This window comes from Scyliorhinus torazame, chromosome 7 (assembly GCF_047496885.1).
Source record: "Scyliorhinus torazame isolate Kashiwa2021f chromosome 7, sScyTor2.1, whole genome shotgun sequence".
NCBI lineage: Eukaryota > Metazoa > Chordata > Chondrichthyes > Carcharhiniformes > Scyliorhinidae > Scyliorhinus > Scyliorhinus torazame.
Genome location: NC_092713.1, coordinates 109,906,583 through 109,932,019, shown reverse-complemented (window position 1 = coordinate 109,932,019; position 25,437 = coordinate 109,906,583). Strand labels below are relative to the sequence as shown.

The 25,437-nt window shown below is 46.3% G+C and overlaps 1 protein-coding gene across 2 annotated transcripts in view; it reads left to right on the top strand.

The window, feature by feature from the left end:
• The window catches only part of hmcn1 (hemicentin 1), an 838,180-nt gene extending 820,957 nt beyond the window's left edge, over window positions 1-17,223 (top strand). The window contains exons 104-107 of one of the 2 annotated variants that reach the window (XM_072511250.1): window positions 9,503-9,859; window positions 10,897-11,016; window positions 14,283-14,409; window positions 16,422-17,223. In XM_072511250.1, the coding sequence (XP_072367351.1) occupies window positions 9,503-9,859; window positions 10,897-11,016; window positions 14,283-14,409; window positions 16,422-16,788 (971 nt within the window). In that variant the 3' untranslated portion in view covers window positions 16,789-17,223. The remainder of the gene's footprint in view (window positions 1-9,502; window positions 9,860-10,896; window positions 11,017-14,282; window positions 14,410-16,421) is intronic. The other variant, XM_072511251.1, reaches the window with a different exon arrangement.
• The last annotated feature ends 8,214 nt before the right edge of the window (window positions 17,224-25,437 follow it).

Here is a 25,437-nt window from a genome sequence, read left to right as displayed (position 1 = left end):
GGGTAATATGTCCTGGATTTTGTGGTTAAGAATTTAGAAGGGCTGTTGCCAGAAACGATAATCATAGAATCTCTATAATGCAAAAGGAAGCCATTCAGCCCATTGGATCTGCACCAACCCTTTGAAGGAGCACCCTATCTAGGCTCAGGCCCCACCTATCCCCATAACCTAGTAACTCCACGTTCCCTATTGAACAATAAGGGACAATTAAGCGTGGCCAATCCACCTAAATTGCAATTCTTTGGACTGTGGAAGGAAATCGAAGCACCCGGAGGAAACCCACGCAGACACGGGAGAAAGTACAAACTCCACACAGACATTCACCCGAGGGCGGAATTCAACCAACTCCAATTCTTCCAAGCTCGGAAAGCCGCCATCAATGAACAGATCCCCAAACCGCTTAATCCCACCCAATGCCACCCTCAAAACCCCTCATCCAGCACCCCCAGAACAAATTGGTGATTCCCACAAATCAGTGCCAAACCGAGGCCCCCTCCAGCCCCAGGTGCTGTCGCCACTGTCCCCACATGCTGAGGGCCACCACCACCACCGGGCTTTTGGAGTACCTGGCCAGCGACAATGGCAGAAGCACCGTTAACAGTGCCCCCAAACTTGTATACCTGCAAGAGGCTGCCTCCATCCACTCCCACACCAACCACTCCCCATGTTTTGTGTACCTTTGATACGGCATTTCTGGGGGCTATTTTGTAATTTTTTCTAACAGCATATCTTTTATTTTGCATGTATAAGTTTTATCTTTTCTTCTAAGTGGGCTAAACAGCTGGCTTGTAATGCAGAACAAGACCAGCAGCGCGGGTTCAATGCCCGTACCGGCCTCCCCGAACAGGCGCTGGAATGTGGCGACTAGGGGCTTTTCACAGTAACTTCATTGAAGTCTCCTTGTGACAATAAGCGATTATTATTATTATTATTATTATTATTATTATTATTATTATTCAAGTCCTGTGTTTGTGTGCTCAATGGCTGACCCTCCTTATTTCTATAATGCTAAAGAAAATAGATTACAATAGACAAGATGGATTTCAATCTGAGATCTGGCTGGATCAGCATTGACATCGGTTGCAGTCATAACAAATTCGGGAGCTCTTTGTGAGATCAAAATTCTTTGCTAGGTTTGGAATTTGTGGATCTCAAAGATAGGAATACATGGAGGATACTGAACTCAGGAGTTTTTTAGTTGCAGGATATTAAAGTGGCTGCTTCTCAAAATCGCTTTAGCAGTTGCTAAGACTTATCTCAAGGCAAAATAAATTGAAAGCTCTCATGAAGGTTTATTTAATAGACTCAGCCCGTGCATTTGAAATAAAGTTAGAGACAAAGAAGCATAAGTATGAAGTGATTGAAATATTGCACCGCATTTGGAATTAAAAGATGTGAAACCTGAGGACGGTAGATCAGAGCTAGAACTAGCTAGAATTCAGTTGCAAATGAAAGAGCTAGAGTGAAAGAAAAGAATGAAAATGCTGGAACTGGAAGAACAGGAAAGACTTAAATGCTTAGAAATGGAATTTGGAAGAGAAAAGAACTAGAAGGGTGAAAGAGAGAGAGAAAGCATGAGTTCGCTCAAGAGAAGCTTAAGTTAAAGGGTAAAAGAAGAGATGGAGAATCAGGCAATTAATCTGATCCTGCTGAGAACTTTGATTTGACGAAGAATCTTCATTTATTGCCTACAATTGTGTCAGATGGAGTTTAGTAATATTCCATCTCAATTGAAAAGGTAGCTGTACATTTAAAGTGGCCAAAGATGCTTGGACTTGAATGTTACAAAGTATTTTGAGAGGCACTGCGATCAATGTGTATGCAAGTTCATCTTGAGGTGTCCAAATGATAGAAACATGGATAAGCATCTCCTAATATATAAGGCATGGGTATTGTGTAGGTGTGACTTTATTTCCTGTATAATTTCCCATCACACTTTGTTGATAAAGTTCCTATAATAATAGAGAAAAATTTCATCAGAGTCGGGGAGTTACTGCACTGGAGTTCCTATAACCTAAAACGATAATCAGGAACATTCGCACATAAATTATTAATTCAGTTCAATGATTAGATTATTCTGCTTTCACAGAATGTGCTGAGAACAAACAAAGCCCTTGAAGAGTATAAAGAAAGTAGGAAGAAACTTAAGCAAGGAGTTGTGTCCTGAATAGTAGCTGAAACTTTATACTTCACTGTGGTGAACTTGGCTCGGGTGCTAAATAAGCCACAATACAGATAGCCATCTAAGGAGTGAAAAGGTGCAACACCACATATACTGGGCGCATTGTGGGCGGGATCACTATTTTGAAAATCTGCATATTAGGGTGAGACAACTGGGGCGAAATTCTCCGGAAACGGCGCGATGTCCGCCGACTGGCACCCAAAACGGCGCAAATCAGACGGGCATCGCGCCGCCCCAAAGGTGCGGAATGCTCCGCATCTTTGGGGGCCAAGCCCCAACCTTAAGGGGCTAGGTCGGCGCCGGACGAATTTCCACCCCGCCAGCTGGCGGAAAAGGCCTTTGGTGCCCCGCCAGCTGGCGCGGAAATGACATCTCCGGGCGGCGCATGCGCGGGAGCGTTAGCGGCCGCTGACAGCATTCCCGCGCATGGGCAGTGGAGGGAGTCTCTTTCGCCTCCGCCATGGTGGAGACCGTGGCGAAGGCGGAAGGGAATGAGTGCTCCCAAGGCACAGGCCCGCCCGCGGATCGGTGGGCCCCGATCGCGGGCCAGGCCACCGTGGGGGCACCCCCCGGGGCCAGATACCCCCGTGCCCCCCCAGGACCCCAGAGCCCGCCCGCGCCGCCTTGTCCCGCCGGTAAGATAGGTGGTTTAATTTACACTGGCGGGCCAGGCATTTTAGCGGCGGGACTTCAGCCCATCCGTGCCAGAGAATCGCGCGGGGGGGGGGGGTGCCCGCCAACCGGCGTGGCTCGATTCCTGCCCCCGCCGAATCTCCGGTGCCGGAGACTTCGGCAACCAGCGGCGGCGGGATTCATGCCAGCCCCCGGCGATTCTCCGACCCGGCGGGGGGTCGGAGAATCTCGCCCCTGGTCCCACTCTACTATGCCCTCCCAAGATCCACCCAAGGCATTGGGATCTAATCCCTTCGCCTCAAAGACCTTGGTGAGCGCCATTCAGTGCTGGTCTCCAGATGGAACAACACTTGTGGGGATCACCTAGGTGATCTAAGGCCCCCAGGTGCTTGCCCTCTGGGCAGGTTGGCACCCTGACACTGCTGGTGCCACCTGGGCACATTGACACTGCAAGCCTGATACTCTGGCAGTGCCACCTGGGTGCCAGCCTGGTGCTGCCCAGGCAACACTGCCAGGATGGCGGTGCCAAGCTGGCATTTTTCCCATGCTGGAGATTGGGCCCAGGGGTGCCCTGGGTGGGTGCGATGAGGTATGGGGGGGCCCTGAGGACCCCTTTATCGGCGAGTTGAGGCTTTGGGGGAGTTCAGGGGTCACGTGGGCGAGCTGAGAGATCAATAATGCCCCGATCTTCTCCTGCACTGAGGGGTTCCGGTGAGCGGAGCTCCTCAGTGCAGGAAACTGGACTAAGTGCTGCCTCGGCAGGCATTCCCCGCTGAGGCCCAAATAGAACCAGAGTCTCAGTAGATAGGGTGGTGTTTCTCGGCACTGCGAGCGCTGGGAAACACCCAACTAATCACACGCATTACGGGATTCCTTCCCCATTAGGTTAGATCACGCCCACGATATTGAATATTCTACCCAGAGTAGTGTGAATAATTAGATTCCTGTTGTGTGTGTGTGTGTGTGAAGTGGGTTAATGAGAAAATGAAGAGCATATGTTTACCTAATTCCATGAGGTAATAATTATACTTGGAAGTTCAAAGTACATTAGTTTGATTATCTACTTTTCGCTCATTTGAATAGCTTGGGGGCGGAGTTCATATTTCTCCAGGAGACACATTTGCTAATTAAAGACCAGGGCTAGGTTACGAATGGAATGGGTGGGGCAAACATTCCATTCGAGATTTGACTATAAATCAAGGGAGGCTCTATTCTATTTGGTAAGGGGGTGTCATTTGTGCTGGCCGGTGTGTTGCAAGATCCGGGGGCTCGGTTTGTATGGTTAGTGGGGTCTTAGAAGGGGCTCCGTGGTCCTGGTAAGCATTTATGTGCCAAATTGGGATGTTGGCAAATTTGTTAAGTGGATGGTGAATAGAATCCTCCGGACATGGACTCTCCCAAATTGATCATAGTTAGCGACTTTAACTGTGTGATGGATCTTCGACTGGATCGGCCATGTACAAGGACATCAGTCAAGTTGGGAATGACAAAGGAGCTGGGGTTGTTTATGGACCAGATAGGGGTGGTGGATCCTTGGAGGTTTCAGAATCCAGGAGGGAGGGAGTTTTTGTACTTCTCCCATGTACATCGAATGTACTCTCGCATAGATTTTCCTTATGGTGGATAATTCAACTCTCCTGGGCATAGTTGGAGTGGAATATGGGGCAGTTGTGGTCTTAGACCACACGCCACATTCGATGGATATTAGGTTGAGAGGACATCTGTCTCAGGGACTCTCGTGGAGGATGGACTCAGCACTACTGGCAGATGAAAGATTTTGCGGAAAGATGACTTCGGTCATCGAGGAGTACATAGCGTTCAATCAGAATGGAGAGGTCTCGTCCTCCATGTTCTGGGAGGCATTGAAGGCAGTGTATGGGAGGAAGTGATCACATTTAAAGTGCATAGCGACAAGGTGGAGAGGTCAGAGAGGCAGCAATTGATTGGTGCCATTTTGGAAATAGTTTGGCGGTAGTCTGTGGCCCCTACCAGGGATCTCTTGGTGGAGCAGAAGAAGCTGGAAGGGGAATTCTATTTGATAACAATGAGGAAGGCAATGGGCCAATTTCGTAGAGCAAGGGATGCTTTATATGAGTATGGGGAGAATGTTAGCTGCCTGCTAGCCAACTGCGGCTACAAGTTGCTGCGAGGGAAGAGGGAGGAGAACTGGTGACGACACCAGAGCATATTAATAAAGTGTTTGAGTCATTTTCTAAGAGGTTTTACCTCTTACACCGGTAAGATATACCTTTATATACCTATAGGAGGGGGGAGGGAGATAAAATGGGGTGATTTTGTGAGGGACTGGTGTTTCGGAGGTTAAGCGGGAGAAGCGACAGGGACTGGAGGCTCCTCTGGGATTACAGGTGCAGGGCGAATTACCAATCATGCTGGCTCAGGCGTCTATTTTGTTAATTCCCAAGAAGAAAAAGGACCCAGTGGTGTGTGGGTCGTATAAGCCCATCTCCTTGTTAAATACAGATGTGAAAGTTCTGGCAAAGGAGGTAGCACAACGGCTTGAGGGGTGTGTTCAGATATGCTGTCAGAAGATCAGACAGGTTTCATGAATGGGAGGGAGCTGTCTCGTAATATCAGACGTCTATTAAATGTTTTTATGACACTGTCTTTGGGCAGGGTGCTGGAGGGTGTGGTGGCTATGGATGCGGAGAAGGCTTTCAATAGGGTGGAGTGGAAGCATTTTCTGGAGGTGTTAGGTAGGTTTGGATTTGGGCCAACATTTATCTCATGGTGAGATTGTTGTAGTCGGCTCTCACAGCTAGTGTTAGGACAAATTTGGTTAGCTCGGGGTATTTCCAACTAATAGGGGCACAAGGCAGGGCTGCCCTTTGTCCCCACTTCTGTTCACATTGGCGATAGAGCCTCTGGCTATTGCACTCTGGGTTTTTGGGGAGTGGTCAGTTATTGTGAGAGGCAGTAGGGAGCACTGAGTTTCACTGTATGCAGATGACTTGTTATTGTATATATCTAATCCGCTGTGGTGTATGGATAAGATTGAGTACATTGAAGAAATTTGGCACCTTCTCAAGCTACAAATTGAAGATGACCAAAAGTGAAGTATTTCCAGTAAATGCCCCAAGTAGGGCATTCAGGCTGGTCAGACATAGACTCAGGTACTTGGGTATTCAGGTGGCTCATGACTGGGTCACAATGTATAAATGGAATCTGATGGAGGGAGTGAAAGAAGATTTAAAAAGGTGGAATGTCCTTCCGCGTTCTGCTTGCATTAGCTGGGCAGGTACAGACAGCCAAGATGAACGTCCTGCCAAGGTTTTTGTTTGTGTTTCAGCCCCTCTCGATATTCCTGCCAAAGGTGTTCTTCTGTAAGATGGATAGAATAATTCTGTGTTTTTTATGATCTGTTATGATGCCATAGGTTCGGCAGGTATTTTTACAAAGGAAGTGGCGGGGGAGGCTGACGCTCCCTAATCTTTTGCATTACTATTGGGCAGCGAATGCAGAGAAGGTTCGACAGTGATTGGGAGGGGAAGAAGCGGAGTTGATTCAGGTGGAGGAGGCATCATGTAAGGGGGTTAGCTCGAGTGCTTTAGCTGCGTCCCACTCCCATTTGACCTAGGGAAGTATACAGGAAGTCTGGTGGTGGCGTCTTCCTTAAAGAACAGTTGAGGTGGCATTTTGGTTTGGGAGATGTGTCGTTGCTGACCCCTATTTGTGGTAATCACCGGTTCGCCCCAGCAGGGTTGGATGCAACATTTAAGCAGTGGCATAGGGGGGAATGGGATGGGTAAAACACTTGTTCTTAGAAGGTAGGTTTGCAAGCTGTGGGAGACCACAGTTCGGTTTAGCTGGGACAGCACGGTCGTGCAGTAGTTAGCACTACTGCCTCACCACGCTGAGGACCCGGGTGTTATGTTCTGTGTTGTGGTCATGGTAAAGATGCACACAGAACATCTAGTTCTTTGACTAGTAAGATAGTTTATTAACAAAATGAATATGTGGAAAGATAACTAACAAACTATAATACAAACCATAACAAATAAGTGAATTCTGCTGGAGCTACTTCTAATACAACTGTCCTCTAGTATGACTTACTACCAATTGCCCGATCTCTGGAGTCACATAGTGGACCTCTATCCCCACCTGCTGGTTGGAGGTCATATATTAACTATATACATTACTATGCATATGCATATCACCACACCGGGTTCGATCCCAGCCCTGAATCACTGTCTGTGTGAAGTTTGTACATTCTCCCCATGTCTGCGTTGATCTCACCCCCATAACCCAAAAAGATGTTCAAGGTAGATGAATTGGCCATGCTAAATTGCCCCTTATTTGGAAAATAAAAGAATTGGATATTTTAAATTTATAACAAAAAAAGAGGATCTGCGAGAGAAGCACGAATGGCCGATGGTAGCGGTGGAGGGAAGGGGAAGTTTAGATATCCACAGTTGCAGAATTTCATGCAGAATGAGTTGTCCTCATTCCCTTGACTGCCAGATCACAACTTGCTTGATACGTTGCTCTTGCCAGATGAGGGGGGATGGGAGAACTGAGGACATCTATGGATGGCTGGTGGACACCTGGAAAGCAGCAATTGAGGAGGTAAAGTTGAAGTGGGAGGGGTTGGATATGGAGTTGGGAGGAGCGGTGTGGAGTGAAATTATGCACCAGGTCAATGCTGCACCTTCATGTGCTAGGATGAGCTTGATACAGTTCAAGGTGGTGCATAGGGCCCATATGGCACAAGCACAAATATGTGGGTTCTTCGCTGGGGTAGAGGATCGGTGTGAGAGGTACCGTATCCACATGATCTGGTCATGTCCACGGTTGGTGAGGTTCTGGGGTTCGGTGATTGAGACACTAACAAAAATTGTGGGGATGGAGATGTTACCGGGTCCTCTTGAGGCAATATTTGGGATGTCAAAAGTGCCGGGGCTGATGGAGGGGAAGGGAGTCGATTATAGTGGCCTTCGCCACGTTGATCGCCTGGAGGCGCATTTTATTAGAATGGAGGTTGGGGGAGCCGCAGAAGATGTCAGCATGGTTGGGGGATGTTGCAGAATTCCTTAAACTGGAGAAGATATTGTTAGCCCTTCGGGTTCTGGACGATATGGAGGCTGTTCTTGTCTCTGTTTACAGATGTTTGTTGCCAGCGTGTGTGTGTGTGTGGGGGGGGGGGGGGGGGGGGGGGGATGTGGAGAGAGATGGAAATTGGGGAGGGGTTTAGGGGAGAAAAAGGTAAAAAGTGTCAAATTGTATTGTATTTTGTTATCGAATGATTGTTTGTACGTTATGTATACCCTGATTTGAATAAAAATAATTTTATATGTATATTTGGTTGCTAATTCTTGACAGTACAATTAGTGCTGTGCTTTGCGACTGTTTCTGGGCTTTTCATCACATTTGCTTCTTAACTTGCAAAGATGTCCGATCTTTTCTAAACAAAGCATTTGGCCTGGATCACATTTAAATCAATTATATGACTAGTTCCCCTGCTGCCTAACAGCATTATGCCTCACCACATAAATAGGCTGCTGTATCTAAGTGGATTGATGCTCCTTATTCCTATTCAGAAGTCACAGGCCAGGTTTCTCTGTTATAAGAATGCTGTTCAATGTTCCATTTGCCAGACAGCTTGTTCCAGGGGGGATATTTGGAGTCAAACTACAAAACTCTGTTAAGCATGCTTTAAAAAAAATATATATATATATATAACCTGTCATATTTTAACATTGGCTACACCATTACAACAGATTTATACGAGGATTGTTTTAATTTTGTTTTATAAATTTAGAGTACCCAATTATTTTTTTTCCAATTAAGGGGCAATTTAGCATGACCAATCCATCTAACCTGCACATCTTTGGGTTGTGGGGGTGAAACCCACACAGACATGGGGAGAATGTGAGGATTGTTTTAATAAGGGAGTCAACAAAGCTATGTACTTGCTCCATCAATAAAAGGTAGTAGATTTGATTGAACTGCATTCCTAGTCTAATGATAGCCAGCCAAAGCAAATAAAATTTCCAGTCTAGCTCCAGCTCGTATAAAAAGAAATGTTTTAATTGATACTAGTTAGCAGTTCCTTATTCAGAGTGGCTGATATTGGAAGTAGAAAATAAATGGCACGCACTGGTGTTCTTCTGAGGTTCAGGGTGGGGGGAGATTATGGTGGCATCTAACACTGCTGCATCTGACCATGGAGTATATGATACTGGATGTCAGAAATAGAAAGTATTCCATTCCTTATCTTAAATGAGCATCGTAATTGTACAAAGAAGTACTGAATGATTAAGCCAAGATACTCCCAACTTTGCTCCATGAAGGTAATATTCGCAGTTCCCCACCCGGGTGCATTTGTTAGATAAGACAGAACTCTGATGTTGACAAGATCTCTTCATTAGTTGCATCCAAAGTTAACTGTTCTAGAATTAAATTGTCAGCAAAACATGTGCCTCAGTCAAACAGATGTCTGTGTTGTAAAAATTGCTGTCAAAAAACTCAACAATAGCAATCAAATGTGATTAAGTATCTTTATCAAAATCCTGAATGGAGTAGCCACCCAAAATTGGATTTCTCCATGTGCGACAGATTTACTGTACGATGAGACCCTCATTGTATTATCCAAACTGATCCTCTTTTTCTGTGTTCTCTTTTCTTTCCCTTTCATGTTGTATTATGCTGCGGCCCATGTCATATGAGCAGACATTGACGAATGTGAACGGGTGCCTAAACCTTGTGCATACCAGTGCATCAACACCCCTGGCAGCTTCAAGTGTCTCTGTCCACCTGGACAACATTTGTTAGGTGATGGGAAATCTTGTGCTGGATTAGAGAGGTTGCCAAATTCTGAAAGAAATTATAACATTGCCCAGTTCCCCAGTATGAGTTACTTCAACCAACAACAGCCACAGCAGCAACAGTGGTATTTTAGTCAGTCCTCTCAGTATAGATCGCACGTGGGCTACGGAAACATTTACCGTGCAGCTTTCTCCAGGACTGGCAGGAGCATTAGAAAAACATGCCCTCGAGGCTATGAGGCAAAGAATGGCAATTGCATAGGTAAACATCAGCATTTATAAATGGACTCTGTTCTTTTTATGTAAAATACCTGAAATAAAATTGATTAAAATGTCTTCTCGGCTGTGATGCTGAAGTACCATTGCACAAGAATTTGTGTTCACGAGCGTAGCTCACTTCACACTTTCAACAGTTACTGGCAACATTCCCGAGCGATTTTGTAATTATTTACTCACGTCTTTGGGTTTTTTCAAGCCACAGTTTCTCTCTCTTAGTTTTAATGTTGATTTCAGTTCAATTTCATCTCCATCACCAAAACTGATCAACTAACTGAACACCTATCCCACTTCTAATCAGATTAAATTGCTGCCCAGCCAACATGGAAACACTTAATCATATATATGTAAGCCTGCCCTTCTCTACCATCTTTTGGTAAATCACAAAGGCTCAAACTTCTGGTTTAACAAATGATGGAGCTGGTTACTTCTAGGTTCAACACTATTTAACATGAGACAATTTAATAAGTATCTACAAACCAGCGGTACCAAGTCAATTATTTTCTTTTTAATATATTGACACTTTTACTGCGAAAATAAATAACATTCAAACTCACACAAAGCCAGCTCTTGGAAAAGGTAGCAATGGACAGCTTGTAGCTATGGACCCAAGCCCCAGCTTGGCTCCTTCAGGCAGGGAAGGCAAAGGAAACTCTGGGAAGGGCAAATTACCAAAATGCAATGAAGATGTACATTTTCTGATTTCAGACAGGAACTTAAGTGTTTATCAAGCATATATAATCCTCTTATTATGCTTGCTTCATTTTCTTAAGCAATTTTAAACTTGTCTTTGAACATATATTGTAACAAAGTTCATCAGATTGTTTTTCTAGCCTACTGTGTGTGTAGCCCTTTAATACAGCCCTTCAACTCTAACATCTTTTAATCTCATCTGAAATGTTGATTTTCTGCAATAATCGTCATTTAACACGACCTTTGTTTGTCAAAGAACAGATGTCAGATGAATCATTGCAAGTTTTTGCTAGTAAATAAAATACTTTGTCCTTTTTTTCTGATTGGCAGATATTAATGAATGTGGCAACAAGGAACCTTGTCAGCATGACTGCAAAAACACAGCAGGGAGCTACCAATGCCTCTGTCCCAGTGGATACCGACTCATGCCTAATGGGAAAGCATGTCATGGTAGGATAGAGGGTTTTTTTGAATTCTGAAAAATATTTCCAGAATTGTCAGTTCCCTGGGTTAATCACTGATTAATTCATGTGCACTAAAATAATGCAGCAGTTAACCTATTTATTTTAAAATACCACAAAAGGAATTTTACAGGGTACATTAACCTGTGCTCTGCTGGAACCTCCCATTCAGATTCACTTATTCTGAAGGGCACAGACTGTGTTCAAAACCGTGTGCCCGTTACAGCTACTTCTTAATAATGTTGAAGAAAGACAAAACAAAAAATATTAATAAAGTTTAGTCAGCACGGATTCCAAAAGAGAAGGTCATGCTTGACCTTATTGAATTATTTGAAAAAGTAACAGAAAGGGTAGATCACGGTAATGTAGTAGATGTAATATATTTGAATTTCCAAAGAAACTCATGACTATGGTCAGAAAACGTGGGGTTGAATTTAAGATGGACAGACACAAAAATTCAGGCAGCTGGCCAGCATCCCCCCCCCCCCCCCCCCTCCCCAAATTGGCCAATTTCCTGGAAGTGGGAAGTTAGCAAGAGCTACCCATCCACAAGCCAATTCGGGTAATTTAATGGCCAATTAAAAGAGGAATTCTCCTGTGGGTCGGCTGGCCCCCACAACATCAGGAACTGGGCCTGCTGGCTGGAAGCCGCTTCCTGGCAGTAGACCAGGGGACAACACTCCAAAACTGCCCTTGAGGCCCTCCAATGCTACCGCTGCAGTTAGAGGCCAACCTACAAAAGGTTTTCTCCTCAACCATGGTGACCCAGCAGCTGCTCCTACTTTTAAATTAAAAAGTTGCTGAGGTGGCTCCTCGGGATGGAGACGGCTTTGGTCTCCCTCATCTGAAAAGGCAGGCCTTCTGAACTGAAGGGCCTCCCATTGGCCCTCCAGCTTTGAAAGCCTATCCACTGTCCTGCATTGAATTGTAAGTGTCTCCTCTAGCCATTGGCCAATTCAGGGAAAATTACTACTGCGGGACTGTTCCCCACACAAGGTGGAGTCAGGTCTTCCATTTGACCCTGATGGTGGCTTTCTGACCCAGACCTCAAAATCCTGCCGGTAGAGTCAGGAGGCAAACAATAGAATGGACAGCAATAAACTAGCTACAAATCAAAAAGTGAGTAAAATTTAAAGCTAGTTACTCACATTGGCAGTGCTGATAAGTGGTGTTAAACTGGGATCAATGCTAGGACTATTTATGTGAACTCGAGAGTTCAAATTTGCAATGACAGCAAAGTGGGGGGGGGGGGGGGTGATTAATACAGAAGAGCACAAATACAGGAAGATAAGTAAACCTCAGAATAGGCATGTGATTAGTTTCAACGTAGATAAATGTGGAGCAGTAGATTTTGGTTGGAAGAATCAGGAGGCCACATACTCCTTAAGAGGGTGAAATTAGTCTATGCCAGCAGTGCAGAATGTGCTCACAGCAAATCAGCAGCTAATTCTTTCAATGCACCTGATATTTTTTCCACCGAAGCTCATAGAGAGTCCAAACTCTCTTTGGAGACTCATTTACGAGTCTCTCTGTTGCATTTAAATGGTTTGAAATTTAAAAATTTGACAATATTTTCCAAGTCAAGAGACAATAAAAACTGGCACAGCATATAACAGTCTCCCTATTTGCTAGCAACCTGTCTCACGCTGCTCGCAGCGAGTAATTTCACCTTGTATTTCTGAGTGAGCTGGAGTAAAGAGCGATCTGGGAATACCATTGCACAATCATCAAAAGTAGCAACACAGATTTCTAAAGGCTATTTCTAGAATTTAAAAGTTATGTTAAACTATTATAGAACCTTGATTAGGTCACACATGGAACACAGAAAACTGTTCTGATTTACAGCTTAGAAAAAATGGATTTAGAAGGTATTGCAGGAGGTGCAAAAAATATATTCTCGAACCATATCTGAACTGAGTTTTACCCATAATGTCACACTGAACTGGCTGGAACACTTTCTCTGGAAAAGGGAAGGCTGGAGAGTGACATGACTGATGTCTTAAGAATATGAAAGGGTAGACACGGAGGAGACTTCTCCACTTGTAAATGAGATCATAACCTGTAAATTCTATGAACCAGAAGCTAGAGTCATAAGATAATCAGTAATAAATATAGCAGGGAATTAGCAGAACCTTGACTCTTAGAGGTTAAGAAGAATGTGAAACGTGCTACAACAAGAAGTATCTGAGGCATAGATTCATTTAGGAGGAAACTAGAGAATAAATTGAGGGAGAAAGGAATAGAATGATCTATTGATAGGATCAGAAGAAGTGTGAGAAGAGGCTCATAAGCATTAGCATGGGCCTGTTGAGATGAATGGCCTTTTCCTGTGTTGTAAATGAATACTTACAGGAATTTAAACCAGCACTGCTATGATTATAATGTGTAGATAGGCGTCCATCTAATACACATACATTTTTCAGAATTGCCAAACAGTCATCAACTTAGAGCTTGCTCTCTGGTTGACTTCAGTGTTCTGTAAGCAGCCACAATTAGATAGATTTAACTACATAGTACATTTTAGGTCACAGGTTCTCATTTCCTGACTTAAAAAAAATACATTTTTATTTTGATCCTTTGCTGTGCTGATTTGCATACGAGTACAAGCCAGAAGAAATAGTCACCCATCTGTCTCTCAGTCATGTGGACAGGCTTCATGTGTTAACCTGGACATCAAGCAATGACAGTTCAACTATGCAGGAGACATCACCATTCAGATCACTCCTGTTCTCAACTATTGGCTTATCCGCATGTCCTTTACTGCTGGGATCACTAAATAACTATGGGGAGCTTAGCTTTTGTCAGATTTTGCCTGGCAGTTGAGGCGAAGGAAGCGTTCCAAATAAAACTGAAAATGCTGCAAATACTCAGCAGGTGAGGTAGCAGTCCATTCTAATGAGATGTCATTGACTCCTTGGGCTGGATTTGACATGTCCCTGCCCAGTCAACCACCACCTCGCCCACCCCTGAGCTCTCACGTAGGTGGGCAAGGCGCTGAAATCAACAGTCCTCCCGCCATGTTTAAAAGGATTAAGGGTCAATTGAGCTTGTTAACAAGCCAATTGATCCTGATAATGCCCACATCATATGATAGGGACGGGGCAGGCAGTATCTTTGTGTTAATGGCAAAAAACGATGTGTTCATTTATTTTCTTTGAAGTCTTGAAAAAAGGCACTCAAATTTTAAATGCCAAAAGAGGTGCAAATATATGGCCACAATTGTAACGATATTTCTTTTGTCCCTGAATTATCTAGATGTTGATGAGTGTTTGGAGCAAAACATCCACTGTGGAGCAAACCACATGTGCTTTAACATGAGAGGCAGCTACCAGTGCATAGACACTCCTTGTCCACCCAAATACCAGCGAGATCCAGTCACTAGGTAAGTATACCAACACCACCAGCTCTGTTCTAATACTGATGTTATTTTTCAGCTTCCCTGTTTAATGCACACTTAACTGTATCCAAGCAGAGAGTGCCAATTCACAAAATTATTTCCCATTGCATTTAATAATAATAAGAATCTTTATTAGTGTCACAAGTAGGCTTACATTAACACTGCAATGAAGGTACTGTGAAAAGCCCCTAGTCGCCACACCCCGGCGCCTGTTTGGGTACAGAGAGGGAGAATTCAAAATGTCCAATTCATCTAACAAGCACGTCTTTTAGGACTTGTGGGAGGAAACTGGAGCGCCCGGAGGAAACTCACGCAGACGCCGCACAGAACGTGCCCCAAGCCGAGAATTGAACACGGGTCCCTGACACTGTGAAGCAACAGTGCTAACTACTGTGCTACTGTGTCATAATAATTCAAAGTATAAAAAGTTTAGGAATGCATTGCTCAACACATTTGCATGCTAACATTTCTTACAAAATATTGGACGTGATTCTCCGGCCTCGTTGCGGTCTTGCTCGAATAATGGCAGAGGCCAAAAACAAGAACCACGCCAGGCACCAAACAGTTTGCGAGGCAAGCGGCGTGCTCCCGTAGACAAAATCAGGATCTCGCCGTCACGTGGCGAGAAGTTAATTATCACCACTTAAATCCTATTTCGATACAAATAACGGGAGCCACCCCATATCCAACGGCTTCCTGTGATTCATCGGCCTCCCCAGCAAGTGGTCACGCTGGTGCCGATTAGTATTCCTTTTGAAAAATGTGAACCATGCGGAAGGGCTTCTACAGGGAGCTGAGGAGGTGAGTAGTCATGTTTGCTCACAGGCAAAGAGCCACTGCCACCCAGTGTTAGGCGGGGGTGAGGGACCCTCAGCTGGGTTTGGGGGGTCCCTCCGGAGGGGTGGGCCACCATTGGAAGGGGGGGAGCAGAACTGCACGTGCCAACCCCAGTATCATGTGTACCCTCCCCTGGGGCAACCCGTGCCCCTGCCCGTCTGCCCCACAGACCACCCATAACCCCCACCAACTAACCGGTGGCTACGACCAAAGTGGGGGGCGGGGGAATCCGTCACCGGGGGGGGGGCCTCCAGGACGGCATGCGCGGACCCACGGCCGGAAGTGCAGAGCCTCGTATCGTCAGCCGGAGCTGCGGGGAGTATTCCAGGTCCTGCAAGCCCCCTTCAAAATGGAGAATCACTCTGGACTTTCTCCAGGAAAGTCCAGAGTGATTCGCGCCCATTTTCTCGTGGGCGTGGGGACATACATAGCTCCATTAACAGAGAATTCCGCCCAAGCAGTTTGGGTTCTTCTGTAGGGTCCTCCATTAAGCAGAAAATTATTGTCTTTCTCTTTGCTCAGTGGATTGAAAGAATAATATATGGGGCTGTCTGTCAACAGCAATTTACAATTTATAAAACAAGTAAGCATGTCATTGATGAAGGGCTAGATTCTTCAGCTGCACCCACCACAAGAGATCACCACGTATGGGAATTTCCAGTCACCGGGCGAGCGCGGCCAGAGAATCCTGCCTGAAGTGCTTAAAATGTTTTTATCTAATTTTGAATGACAATTTAAGTTTTTCCATCTGAGATACAAGATTATTGCGGCTTATATGGTGTGAGCTAAAAATCATACAAAACTAGTTGATCCAGGGAAGATGGTATTTTGCTGATCTATTGTAGGCCTGGTGTGAATACTCCTTCCAACACTCCCTTTCTCAAAAAAAACAACTCTCATTCACTGTCGGCGATTGTACCCCTTCCATAAGGTCGGAGACTGAGAATTCTGATTGACGCAATCTCACACTAAACCCAACATCTTTATTGAGAACTGAGAACAAAGAGAGATTAACGTGCGTAATGGGTAGGGTGGTGAATGCAGAAGTCGTGGAATAATTTCAGAGACTGTAGGGTCTTTCTGGTTCGATATGAAAAGATTTTCATCATGCTATATCTACTTTGTGAAGTCATGAATTGAAATTAATTTTTGCATTTTAGATTTTGCCTGAAGAACTGCCCACCCAATGATCTCGAATGTGCTCTCAGTCCGTATGCCTTGGAATACAAGCTTGTCGCTCTTCCATTTGGTATAGCTGCAAACCAGGATCTTATCCGCCTTGTGGCTTACACACACGATGGAGTGATGCATCCCCGAACAATTTTCTACATGGTTGATGAGGACTCAATGATACCTTTTGCAATTAGAGATGAGAACTTGAAAGGAGTTGTGTTTACAATTAGACCACTAAGAGAGCCTCAGACATATAGGATGAAAGTGCGAGCATCATCGTACAGTGTGGATGGAAATATTGAATACCAGACTACTTTTATAGTTTATATAGCAGTGTCTGCATACCCATACTAAAAGCACTTCAAGTATATTTTTTATCCACCCAAATAAGTAGCAGTCAGGACCACCGGATGCAAATATTTGAAATCTGCCATTGTCTAATACAGTTTTGTGAAAATGGTGCTATGTTTTGGCAGTATGCATATCTGAAGCTTGTGGACAGCAGGCACTGTTCTGGCATGTTATTTGAACAAGGCAGACAAATCATCATTCTCAGCAGTGCTTAACCAAAGACCAAATAGCCACCAGCCATTTCAAGTCAATACACTGTATAAGAAGATGACAAGTTCTGGGAGTCAGATATCAAGATGTATTCTATTTTTATGAAATGTATATATGAGCAATTCTCTGTATTTTCTATGCAGTTACTTATGGTTCATTTATTTTTTTTCCCAAAAGGCTGAAGTGTGACATCAGATAACAAAATAAAGATCACACCCTTCTAACCTCCTTATAAGTGAGCACTTCATTTTTTCCATCCTAGGATAACATTTATCAAAACTAATGCATCGACCTGAGGCTAGTGAAGTATCAATTGGATTATTGACCAGAATTTTACAGCCGTTCACGCTCGTGGGATTTTCCGGTCCTGCTGACAGCACAACCCGTCATGTGTTTCTCGGCAGCGAGGGATGCATTTAATTGTCAACCCCGTTGTCAACGGCAGGACCGCCGGCCAATGGGAGCCACCTCCGTTGCCGCGAAACGCACGATGGATTGCGCGGAAAATCCCACCACTATAATTTGAGCATTAGGAACCTAATTAGATTTTTTTTTTTAAATGCTCACTTCCTGCTCCACATTTTTCTTTATGCTTAAATATTTATCATTAAAGGTGAACATTTTCCTTTCCCCATACTTGCATGCATTTAAATCACAATATTGGTATATCCTAACCATTTCTTTTATCTCTTCTACATTCGTCAATTGTGGTGGTTCACTTCCTCATGGCTCTCAGACCTTCACCGAGATTATTTTTTAATTTGGAAAATAATGTTTAAATATTTCTTGCTTGGACAAAACGGATGCAGGATGTTCCAGACAATCCGACAAATCCTAAAACAAAATAAATGAGGCAGGATTCTTTGGTTCAAAACTAGGTGTTCCAGCCAGCGGAGAATTGGGACGGTGTCCTATTGCCGCTAAAGCGTCACTGAGATGGTATTCTCTGACCTTTACTATGCTAAATTATGCATAGCGGAGAACACACCGGATTCCCAGTGCTTTCTGGTCTCGGGCTGTCATTTGAATGGCCGTCCCGATCTCTTGTCCAGAGACAGGCCTTCCTCCCCCCACAATGCAAATGTTAACCCCCTACTGACCAGTGGAGCACCCCAATCCCTGACAAGGAGGGGCATCCTCCCCCTCATCACGGGAATAATGGGTCACCACCACCCCACACCACGCACACAGGAGGATGGCCCGATCCCCCCCCAACCAACCACCCCCTCTTCAGGCCCCGCGCCTTGACATTGTCAATGGTGCACTGCTGCATGGTACCATGGCACTGACACCTGGCAATGACAGCCTGACACACTGTACTTTGAGGGGGAGGTCAAGGAGTTTTTAACACATTCCTCATGTGCCCCTCTGCTGCTGCCAGGCTGCAAAGGGAGGGATCCCAAGGGTCCTGGGGTAGGTTCGGGCTTGGGTAAGGAGTTGACCATGGGATCCTCCTCTGGGATGGTGGTCCCTTATCTGCACAGTTCTTCCAACCCTGGGAAACCTGAAAATCACTCTTGGCAGGTGATCTCAAGTCGCCCTGCGTTCAAAATCATCATCCTTGCCTGACCTATTTAAACTTTGACGTGGTCTTCTCACTCTGAACTGTTCTGCCTGACAGCTGATGAACAGATCAGGCAGTTCAGTGGAAGATTCAAGCCAGGAAGACTTTCCCTTTCCTCAATCTGCTCCCTCATTTAAAAATGCCCTATGCATTTAAAGCTGCTGCTTTTTGAAGTGTCCCAGTCTTCCTGGGAAAGCCCACAACACTAAAAAAAATCTTTGAAATCCTCAGAGATCCTTTGAAATATTTAGTTTTATAGCCTTTAATTGATAGCTTAAACACAGCTGCCAGGAGGTTTGTTTGTTTCTCTTTCCCTTCACACTTGACTGCATCTGAAATAACCTCAATTCTATGGTATGGTTCCATTGATCCTAACTACAATGTTTATTTTTTTTTTAAATGTTTTTATTGGGTTTTTGAACAAAGTATATTTACTGTCATGTACACAGAATAAGATATATATATAAATATATATATATATAGAAGAGAAGGGCACACACAAACATACCAAAAAAATAAATAAAGAAATAATTTTTAAAGTAAAATAACTGGTAAGGTATTATGCACCAGCTCAACAGCAGGAACTCTGTACAATTGGCAATATTATTTATAACACATTAGTAGGCATCTGTTTGTGGGCGGGGGGGGGGGGGGGGTACTGGGGAGGTACATATACATTTGGGTGCCGGAGAAACAATTACAGGGGATAATACGCGAGTGGGTCTGGTGCTGGTGTTGTCACCTGCTTCTCCCGGATATTTCGCTGCCGTTGTCATCTCGCGTTCACCTCCGCTTCAGCCGTTTGTCCTGTCTTTCACCTGGATTTTCCTTGCTCCCTGTTCCTGTAGATGCCAAATTTGTTCTCGGATCCCGTGCTCTCCTTCCCCTATCGTGCTATCATTCCCCTGCCTCCCCCCCACCTCTCTGGTTCCCCTCTATTGTTCTCTGTCTCTTCACTCTACCCCCCCCCCCCTCCTGTGGTTCGCCTTTCTTTCCTCCTAGGTTTAGCTGCCTCACCCCCCCCCCCCCCAAAAGCCCTCCCCCGGTCTATCCCTCTCATGCCTTGGCTACATTGCCCTGATTCTTGGCTATCTGGCTATTCTTCTGCTTGTTCGTTGGCCACAAACAGGTCCCAGAACAATCGGGATAATGGCTCCCACCTTCTGTGGAAGCCGTCGTCTGACCCTCGGATGGCGAATTTGATTTTCTCCATTTGGAGAGATTCTGAGAGGTCGGACAGCCAGTCTGCAGCTTTGGATGGTGCTGCTGACCGCCAGCCGAACAGGATTCTACTGCGGGCGATCAGGGAGGCAAAGGCAAGGACATCCGCCCTTCTCCCCAGGAATAGCTCTGGCTGGTCTGATATCCTGAAGACCGCCACTTTCGGGCATGGCTCCACCCTCATCCCCACTACTTTGGACATTGCCTCGAAGAAGGTTGTCCAGTATCCCGCAAGTCTGGGGCAGGACCAGAACATGTGGGCGTGGTTGGCCGGGCCTCCTTGGCACCGCTCACATCTGTCCTCCACCTCCAGGAAAAACCAACTCATACGGGTTCTTGTTAAGTGGGCTCTATGTACCACTTTTAGCTGTGTCAGGCTGAGCCTTGCGCACGTGGAGGTGGAGTTGACCCAATGCAGTGCTTCGTTCCAGAGTCCCCACCCTATTTCGATCCCCAGGTCCTCCTCTCACTTCATTCTTCTTACGTCCAATACGGTGTCGGCCCCTTCTACCATTCGGTCATACATGTCACTACAGTTTCCTTTTATCTAGTATGCGTGCGTCCAGTAACTCTTCCAGTAATGTCTGCCGTGGCGGTTGTGAGTACATCCTTGTCTCCTTTTGTAGGAAGTTTTAGTTGCAGGTACCTTAGCTTGTTCCCCCTGGCTAGCTGGAATTTCTCTGTCAGTTCGTCCAGTGTTGCGATCCTGCCATCCGTATATAGGTCCCTGTCAGTTACCCTCCGTCCTGTCCTCACTTTTTGAAGGTGGCATCAGTCAGTTCTGGTGTGAACCTATGGTTGTTGCAGATGGGAGCTTTACCCAACATTTTGGTCAGGCCAAATTGCTGCTGTAGTTGGTTCTAGGACTGGAGGATGGCTATCACCACTGTGCTGCTGGAGTGTTTTTTGGGTGGGGATTGGTGTGTCGCCGTGGCGAGGGCCCGGAGGGAGGTCCCCATGCAGGAGGCCTCTTCCACACGCACCCACTCAGCTTCTGGCTCCTTGATCCATACCCTTATTCACTTGGCCGTCGCCGCCCAGTGGTAGAATTGTAGGTTTGAGAGGGCAAGCCCCCCCACCCCCCAACCACCATATGAATGTCATGATTTGTTTGTCTAGTGCTTTGAAAAAGGCCTTGGGGGTGTAGATCAGGATGGATCCAAGTAGGAAGAGGGGCAGTACATTCATTTTGATCGTCTGGACTCTCCTCGCGAGGCTTCCTTGTCTGGTGCCCCTGTGCAGCTGGAAGTATCGGGAGTTGGTATTGTTGGTCCGTACGCTCGCCATGGGAGCGTTGTGTAGGAACTTTACCCAGGAGGTGAACCCTGTTCCAGGCCCGAACCGCTCCAGTTCCTCTGTGAGGTATTTCCTTTCAACCCCGTCGAAAGGCCTTTTCTGATTCTAGGAAGACAATCACCTCTGGTACTCTCTCCCCGGATGGGGTCATTATCACGTTCAGCAGGCACTGGATGTTCGAGATAAGCTGTCTACCTTTGACAAAACCTGTCTGGTCCTCTGGGACCACCTCTGGTACGCAGTCTTCTAGCCTTTTGGCTAGGCGTTTGGCCAGTATTTTGGCATTTGCGTTCAGCAGTGAGATGGGTCTAGATGACCTACATTCCGTTGGGTCTTTATCTTTCTTAGGTATCAGCGAGATTGAGACCTGTGCTAGCGTGGGTCGCAGTGTGCCCCTCGCTAGCGAGTCTGTGAACATCTCCCGCAGGTGCGGGGCCAGTGCTGTCGCAAGTGTTTTGTAGAAGTCCGCCGGGAACCCATCTGGTCCCGGTGCCTTCCCTGCCTGCATGCAGCTAATGCTGTCCATGATCTCTCCCAGTGCTAGTGGTGCTTCCAGGCCCCGTTTTCTGCCTTACCCCCGCCCCCCCCCCCCCTCCACGACTGGTATGTCCAATCCATCAAGGAACCGTTTCATCCTGGACTCCCCCATTGGGGGCTCTGAGGTGTACAGCCCTTGGTAAAAGGCCCTGAAGGTTTTGTTGATCTTTTCTGGTTCTGTTTCTAGCGTGCCTCTGGTATCCCTGATTTGTGCAATTTCTCTGGTGGCTGCCTGCTTTCTCAGCTGGTGTGCCAGCAGGCGGCTGGCTTTGTCTCCGTGTTTGTATAGGATCCCACGTGCCTGGCGGAGTTGATGCACTGCTTTCCTGGTGGAGAGCAGATCAAAGTTCCTTTGTAGCTCTTTCCTCTCCGCCAGGAGCTCTACGGTCGGGACCTCGGAGTATTTACGGTCTACCTCCAGTATGGAGTCGACCAGCTGCTGCCTAGCCGCCCTTTCCTCACTATCTCTTCGCGCTTTGAAAGCAATAATTTCCCCTCTTAGTACGGCCTTTAGCGCTTCCCAGAACGTGGAGGGTGAGACCTCCCCGTTCTGTTTGCCCTCCGTGTACTCTGCTATGGCATGTGATATGTTTTCGTTGAAGGCCTTGTCAGCTAGTAGGGCAATGTCCAACCTCCATGTGGGGCATTGGGCCCTGCCCATTGTCATGATATGCAAACATGCAACCAATGGACACTCCGAATAGGACACAACCAATGGGCAGTCAGGACACTCAGAGGTGGCATCACTACAAGGGGGCATGACATAAACACTATAAAAGGGATGAGGCACTCACACCCTGCCTCTTTCCACAGACAGACATCTAGAGAGTTAGACAGGGTTGATCAGCAGCATCACACCCCAGCACGTGGCTTAGAGCAAGCTGGTACAGTTAGACTGAGTTACTACAGTTAGATTAGCAGAGAGTCGAACTCATTTGAGAACTGTGTTAATAGTTCAATAAACAAATTGAACTCATTTCGGAGTCTGGAGCATCCTTTAGTTAAGACTGCATCAAGTAGCAGCCTGTGTTATGCGAAGCAGCATAACACAACATGATACCATGAGTGACTGTTCAATCTATTTAGTTCAACTCAGCAAGATCCGTGACAACCAGCTACTGAATACAGGCACAATGGACAAGATTCAGGCTCCTCGTCAGCTCAGGACCACCGGCAATTTTAGTGCCAACTGGCGATCATTCAAGCAGAAATTTCAATTATACGTGGAAGCATCCGACCTCAGTGGCGCGACCTATGCGTGGAAGATAGCTCTTCTACTCACCACTGCGGGTAACCATGTGATAGAGATCTTCAACTCCTTTCACTTTTACGTAGGCCAGGACAAAACAAAGTACCAAACCATCCTGGACAAATTCGACAGCCACTGCGAGGTGGACACCAACAAAATCTTTGAGCGCTACATCTTCAAGCAGAGGAGGCAAGGTAAAGACGAATCCTTCAACTCCTATCTAACTAACCTTAGACTGCTAGCGCAATCCTGCAACTTTGGTGATATCACTGACTCCATGATCAGAGACCAAATCGTTTTTGGGGTCCACTCTGATCCTCTGCGAGAGCAATTGCGGAAAAGCAAGCACATGACCCTGCCAGTCACGATTGAAACGTGTACTGTGCATGAACACTCTAAAAATCGCTATTCACAGTACAAAACGGCAGAAAGTAAAAAACAAGCCTCCCACGAGGTGGTGTGTGTTCAGGCCATCTCCCTGAATGCAGCGCCTCCACATTGACAAAAGCGGCCATTTTGCATGCTCTTCACAGGGCCCGACGCATGCGCAATGCGATCGGGAACACAAAGCGTCCGAGAACCGCACCGCGCATGCGCGACGATGCACTGATGTGTGCGAACTGCGGCACCGTCCACTTTTTAAAAACCTGCCCTGCAAGAGGCAAACGCTGTTTAAACTGTGGGAAACCAAACCACTACGCAGCCCTGTGCAGATCTGCACCACCAATCAGGAACCAGCGCTCCCAATTCCGACAGCGGCGCATCAGAAGTGTGCAACACCGAATGCATGATTCTGATCCAGGCAGTGCGACGGATCCAGATGATGAATACCTGGACAACACTTACCGAGTGGGTATTATTACGAAGTGCAAATACGCCACACCGGACACATCGCGAGTCCAATCAATCCTGGCCGTGGATTCCGAGGACGAATGGCATGCAGTGATGAAGATCAACCACTGCCCCATCCAGTTCAACCTGGACACAGATGCCTCCGTCAACCTGATTTCACAGGTGGACTTCAAGAGAATCAAGAAGCCCCCCACAATCCTTCCAGCTGCCTGCAAACTCCTGGACTACAATGGAAACGCAATCATGGCACTGGGGTCCTGCCATCTGCAGGTAGCCAGCCGACACACACAAGCAAGCTTACGCTTCGAGATTGTTAAACCAGACAGGGCGTCCCTGTTAGGTGCGCACGCCTGCAAGCAACTGAACCTCATTCAAAGGGTCTACACCACAACGCTGTCCCATTCGGATGTTCAGGCCAGCATCGACGACATCCTGACACAGTACCCAGATGTATTTAGCGGGATGGGAACGCTGCCGTACGAGTACAAGGCTCTACTGCGGCCTGATGCCAAGCCAGTGGTCCACGCACCACGACGTGTCCCTGCTCCACTGAGAGAGCGCCTGAAGGCAGAGCTCACGAGTCTACAGCAAAAAGGCAGCATCTCCAAGGTCACTGAACCAACCGACTGGGTCAGCTCGATAGTGTGCGTAAAGAAGCCTTCGGGGGACCTACGCATATTGACCTCAAGGATCTAAACAAAAACATTATGCGGGAAAATTACCCCATCCTGAAGAGGGAAGAAATCACGAGTAGATGACACACGCGCGCTTCTTAACAAAATTGGATACATCCCAAGGATTTTGGCAAATCCAACTTGAAGAATCCAACAGAAGGCTCTGCACCTTCAACATGCCTTTTGGCAGATTCTGCTACAACCGAATGCCATTTGGCATCATCTCGGCATCAGAGATTTTCCATCACATCATTGAACAGATGATGGAGGGAATAGAAGGGGTTCATGTCTACGTGGACGATATCACAATCTGGTCCACAACCCCAGAGGAACATGTGTCGCCACTCAAGAAAGTATTGCGATGCATACATGAACATGGCCTCAAGCTAAACAGGTTCAAGTACTGTTTTGGGACATCCACGCTGAAGTTCCTGGGCGATCAGATTTCGCAACACGGTGTGCGCCCGGACACAAACAAAATTAAAGCCATCGAGGCAATGAAAGTCCCCGAGGACAAGAAGGCAGTACTGTGCTTCCTGGGAATGGTCAATTTCCTTGGCAAGTTCATCCCAAATTTGGCCACACACCCCACGGCCCGACGCAACCTGGTAAAAAAATCAACCGCCTTTGAGTGGAAGGCAGAGCACCGAACAGAGTGGCTGGAGCTGAAAGCCAAGCTCACCACTGCATCCGTCCTTGCATTCTTTGACCCAGACCGAGACACCAAGATATCCACAGATGCGAGTCAGGATGGCATTGGGGCGGTGTTGCTTCAAAGAGACAACACAACATCCTGTGTACTAGTCGCATACGCGTCTTGGGCAATGACACCCATTGAGACCAGATATGCGCAGATTGAGAAGGAGTGTTTAGGTCTTCTCTCCGGCATCCTCAAATTTCATGATTTCATGACGGCTTGCCAACATCTACAGTTGAGATGGATCATAGGCCTCTGGTCCACATCATACAAAAGGACCTGAACGACATGATGCTTTGTTTGCAGAGAATTCTGCTCAAACTCCGGAGGTATGATTTTAATTTGGTGTACA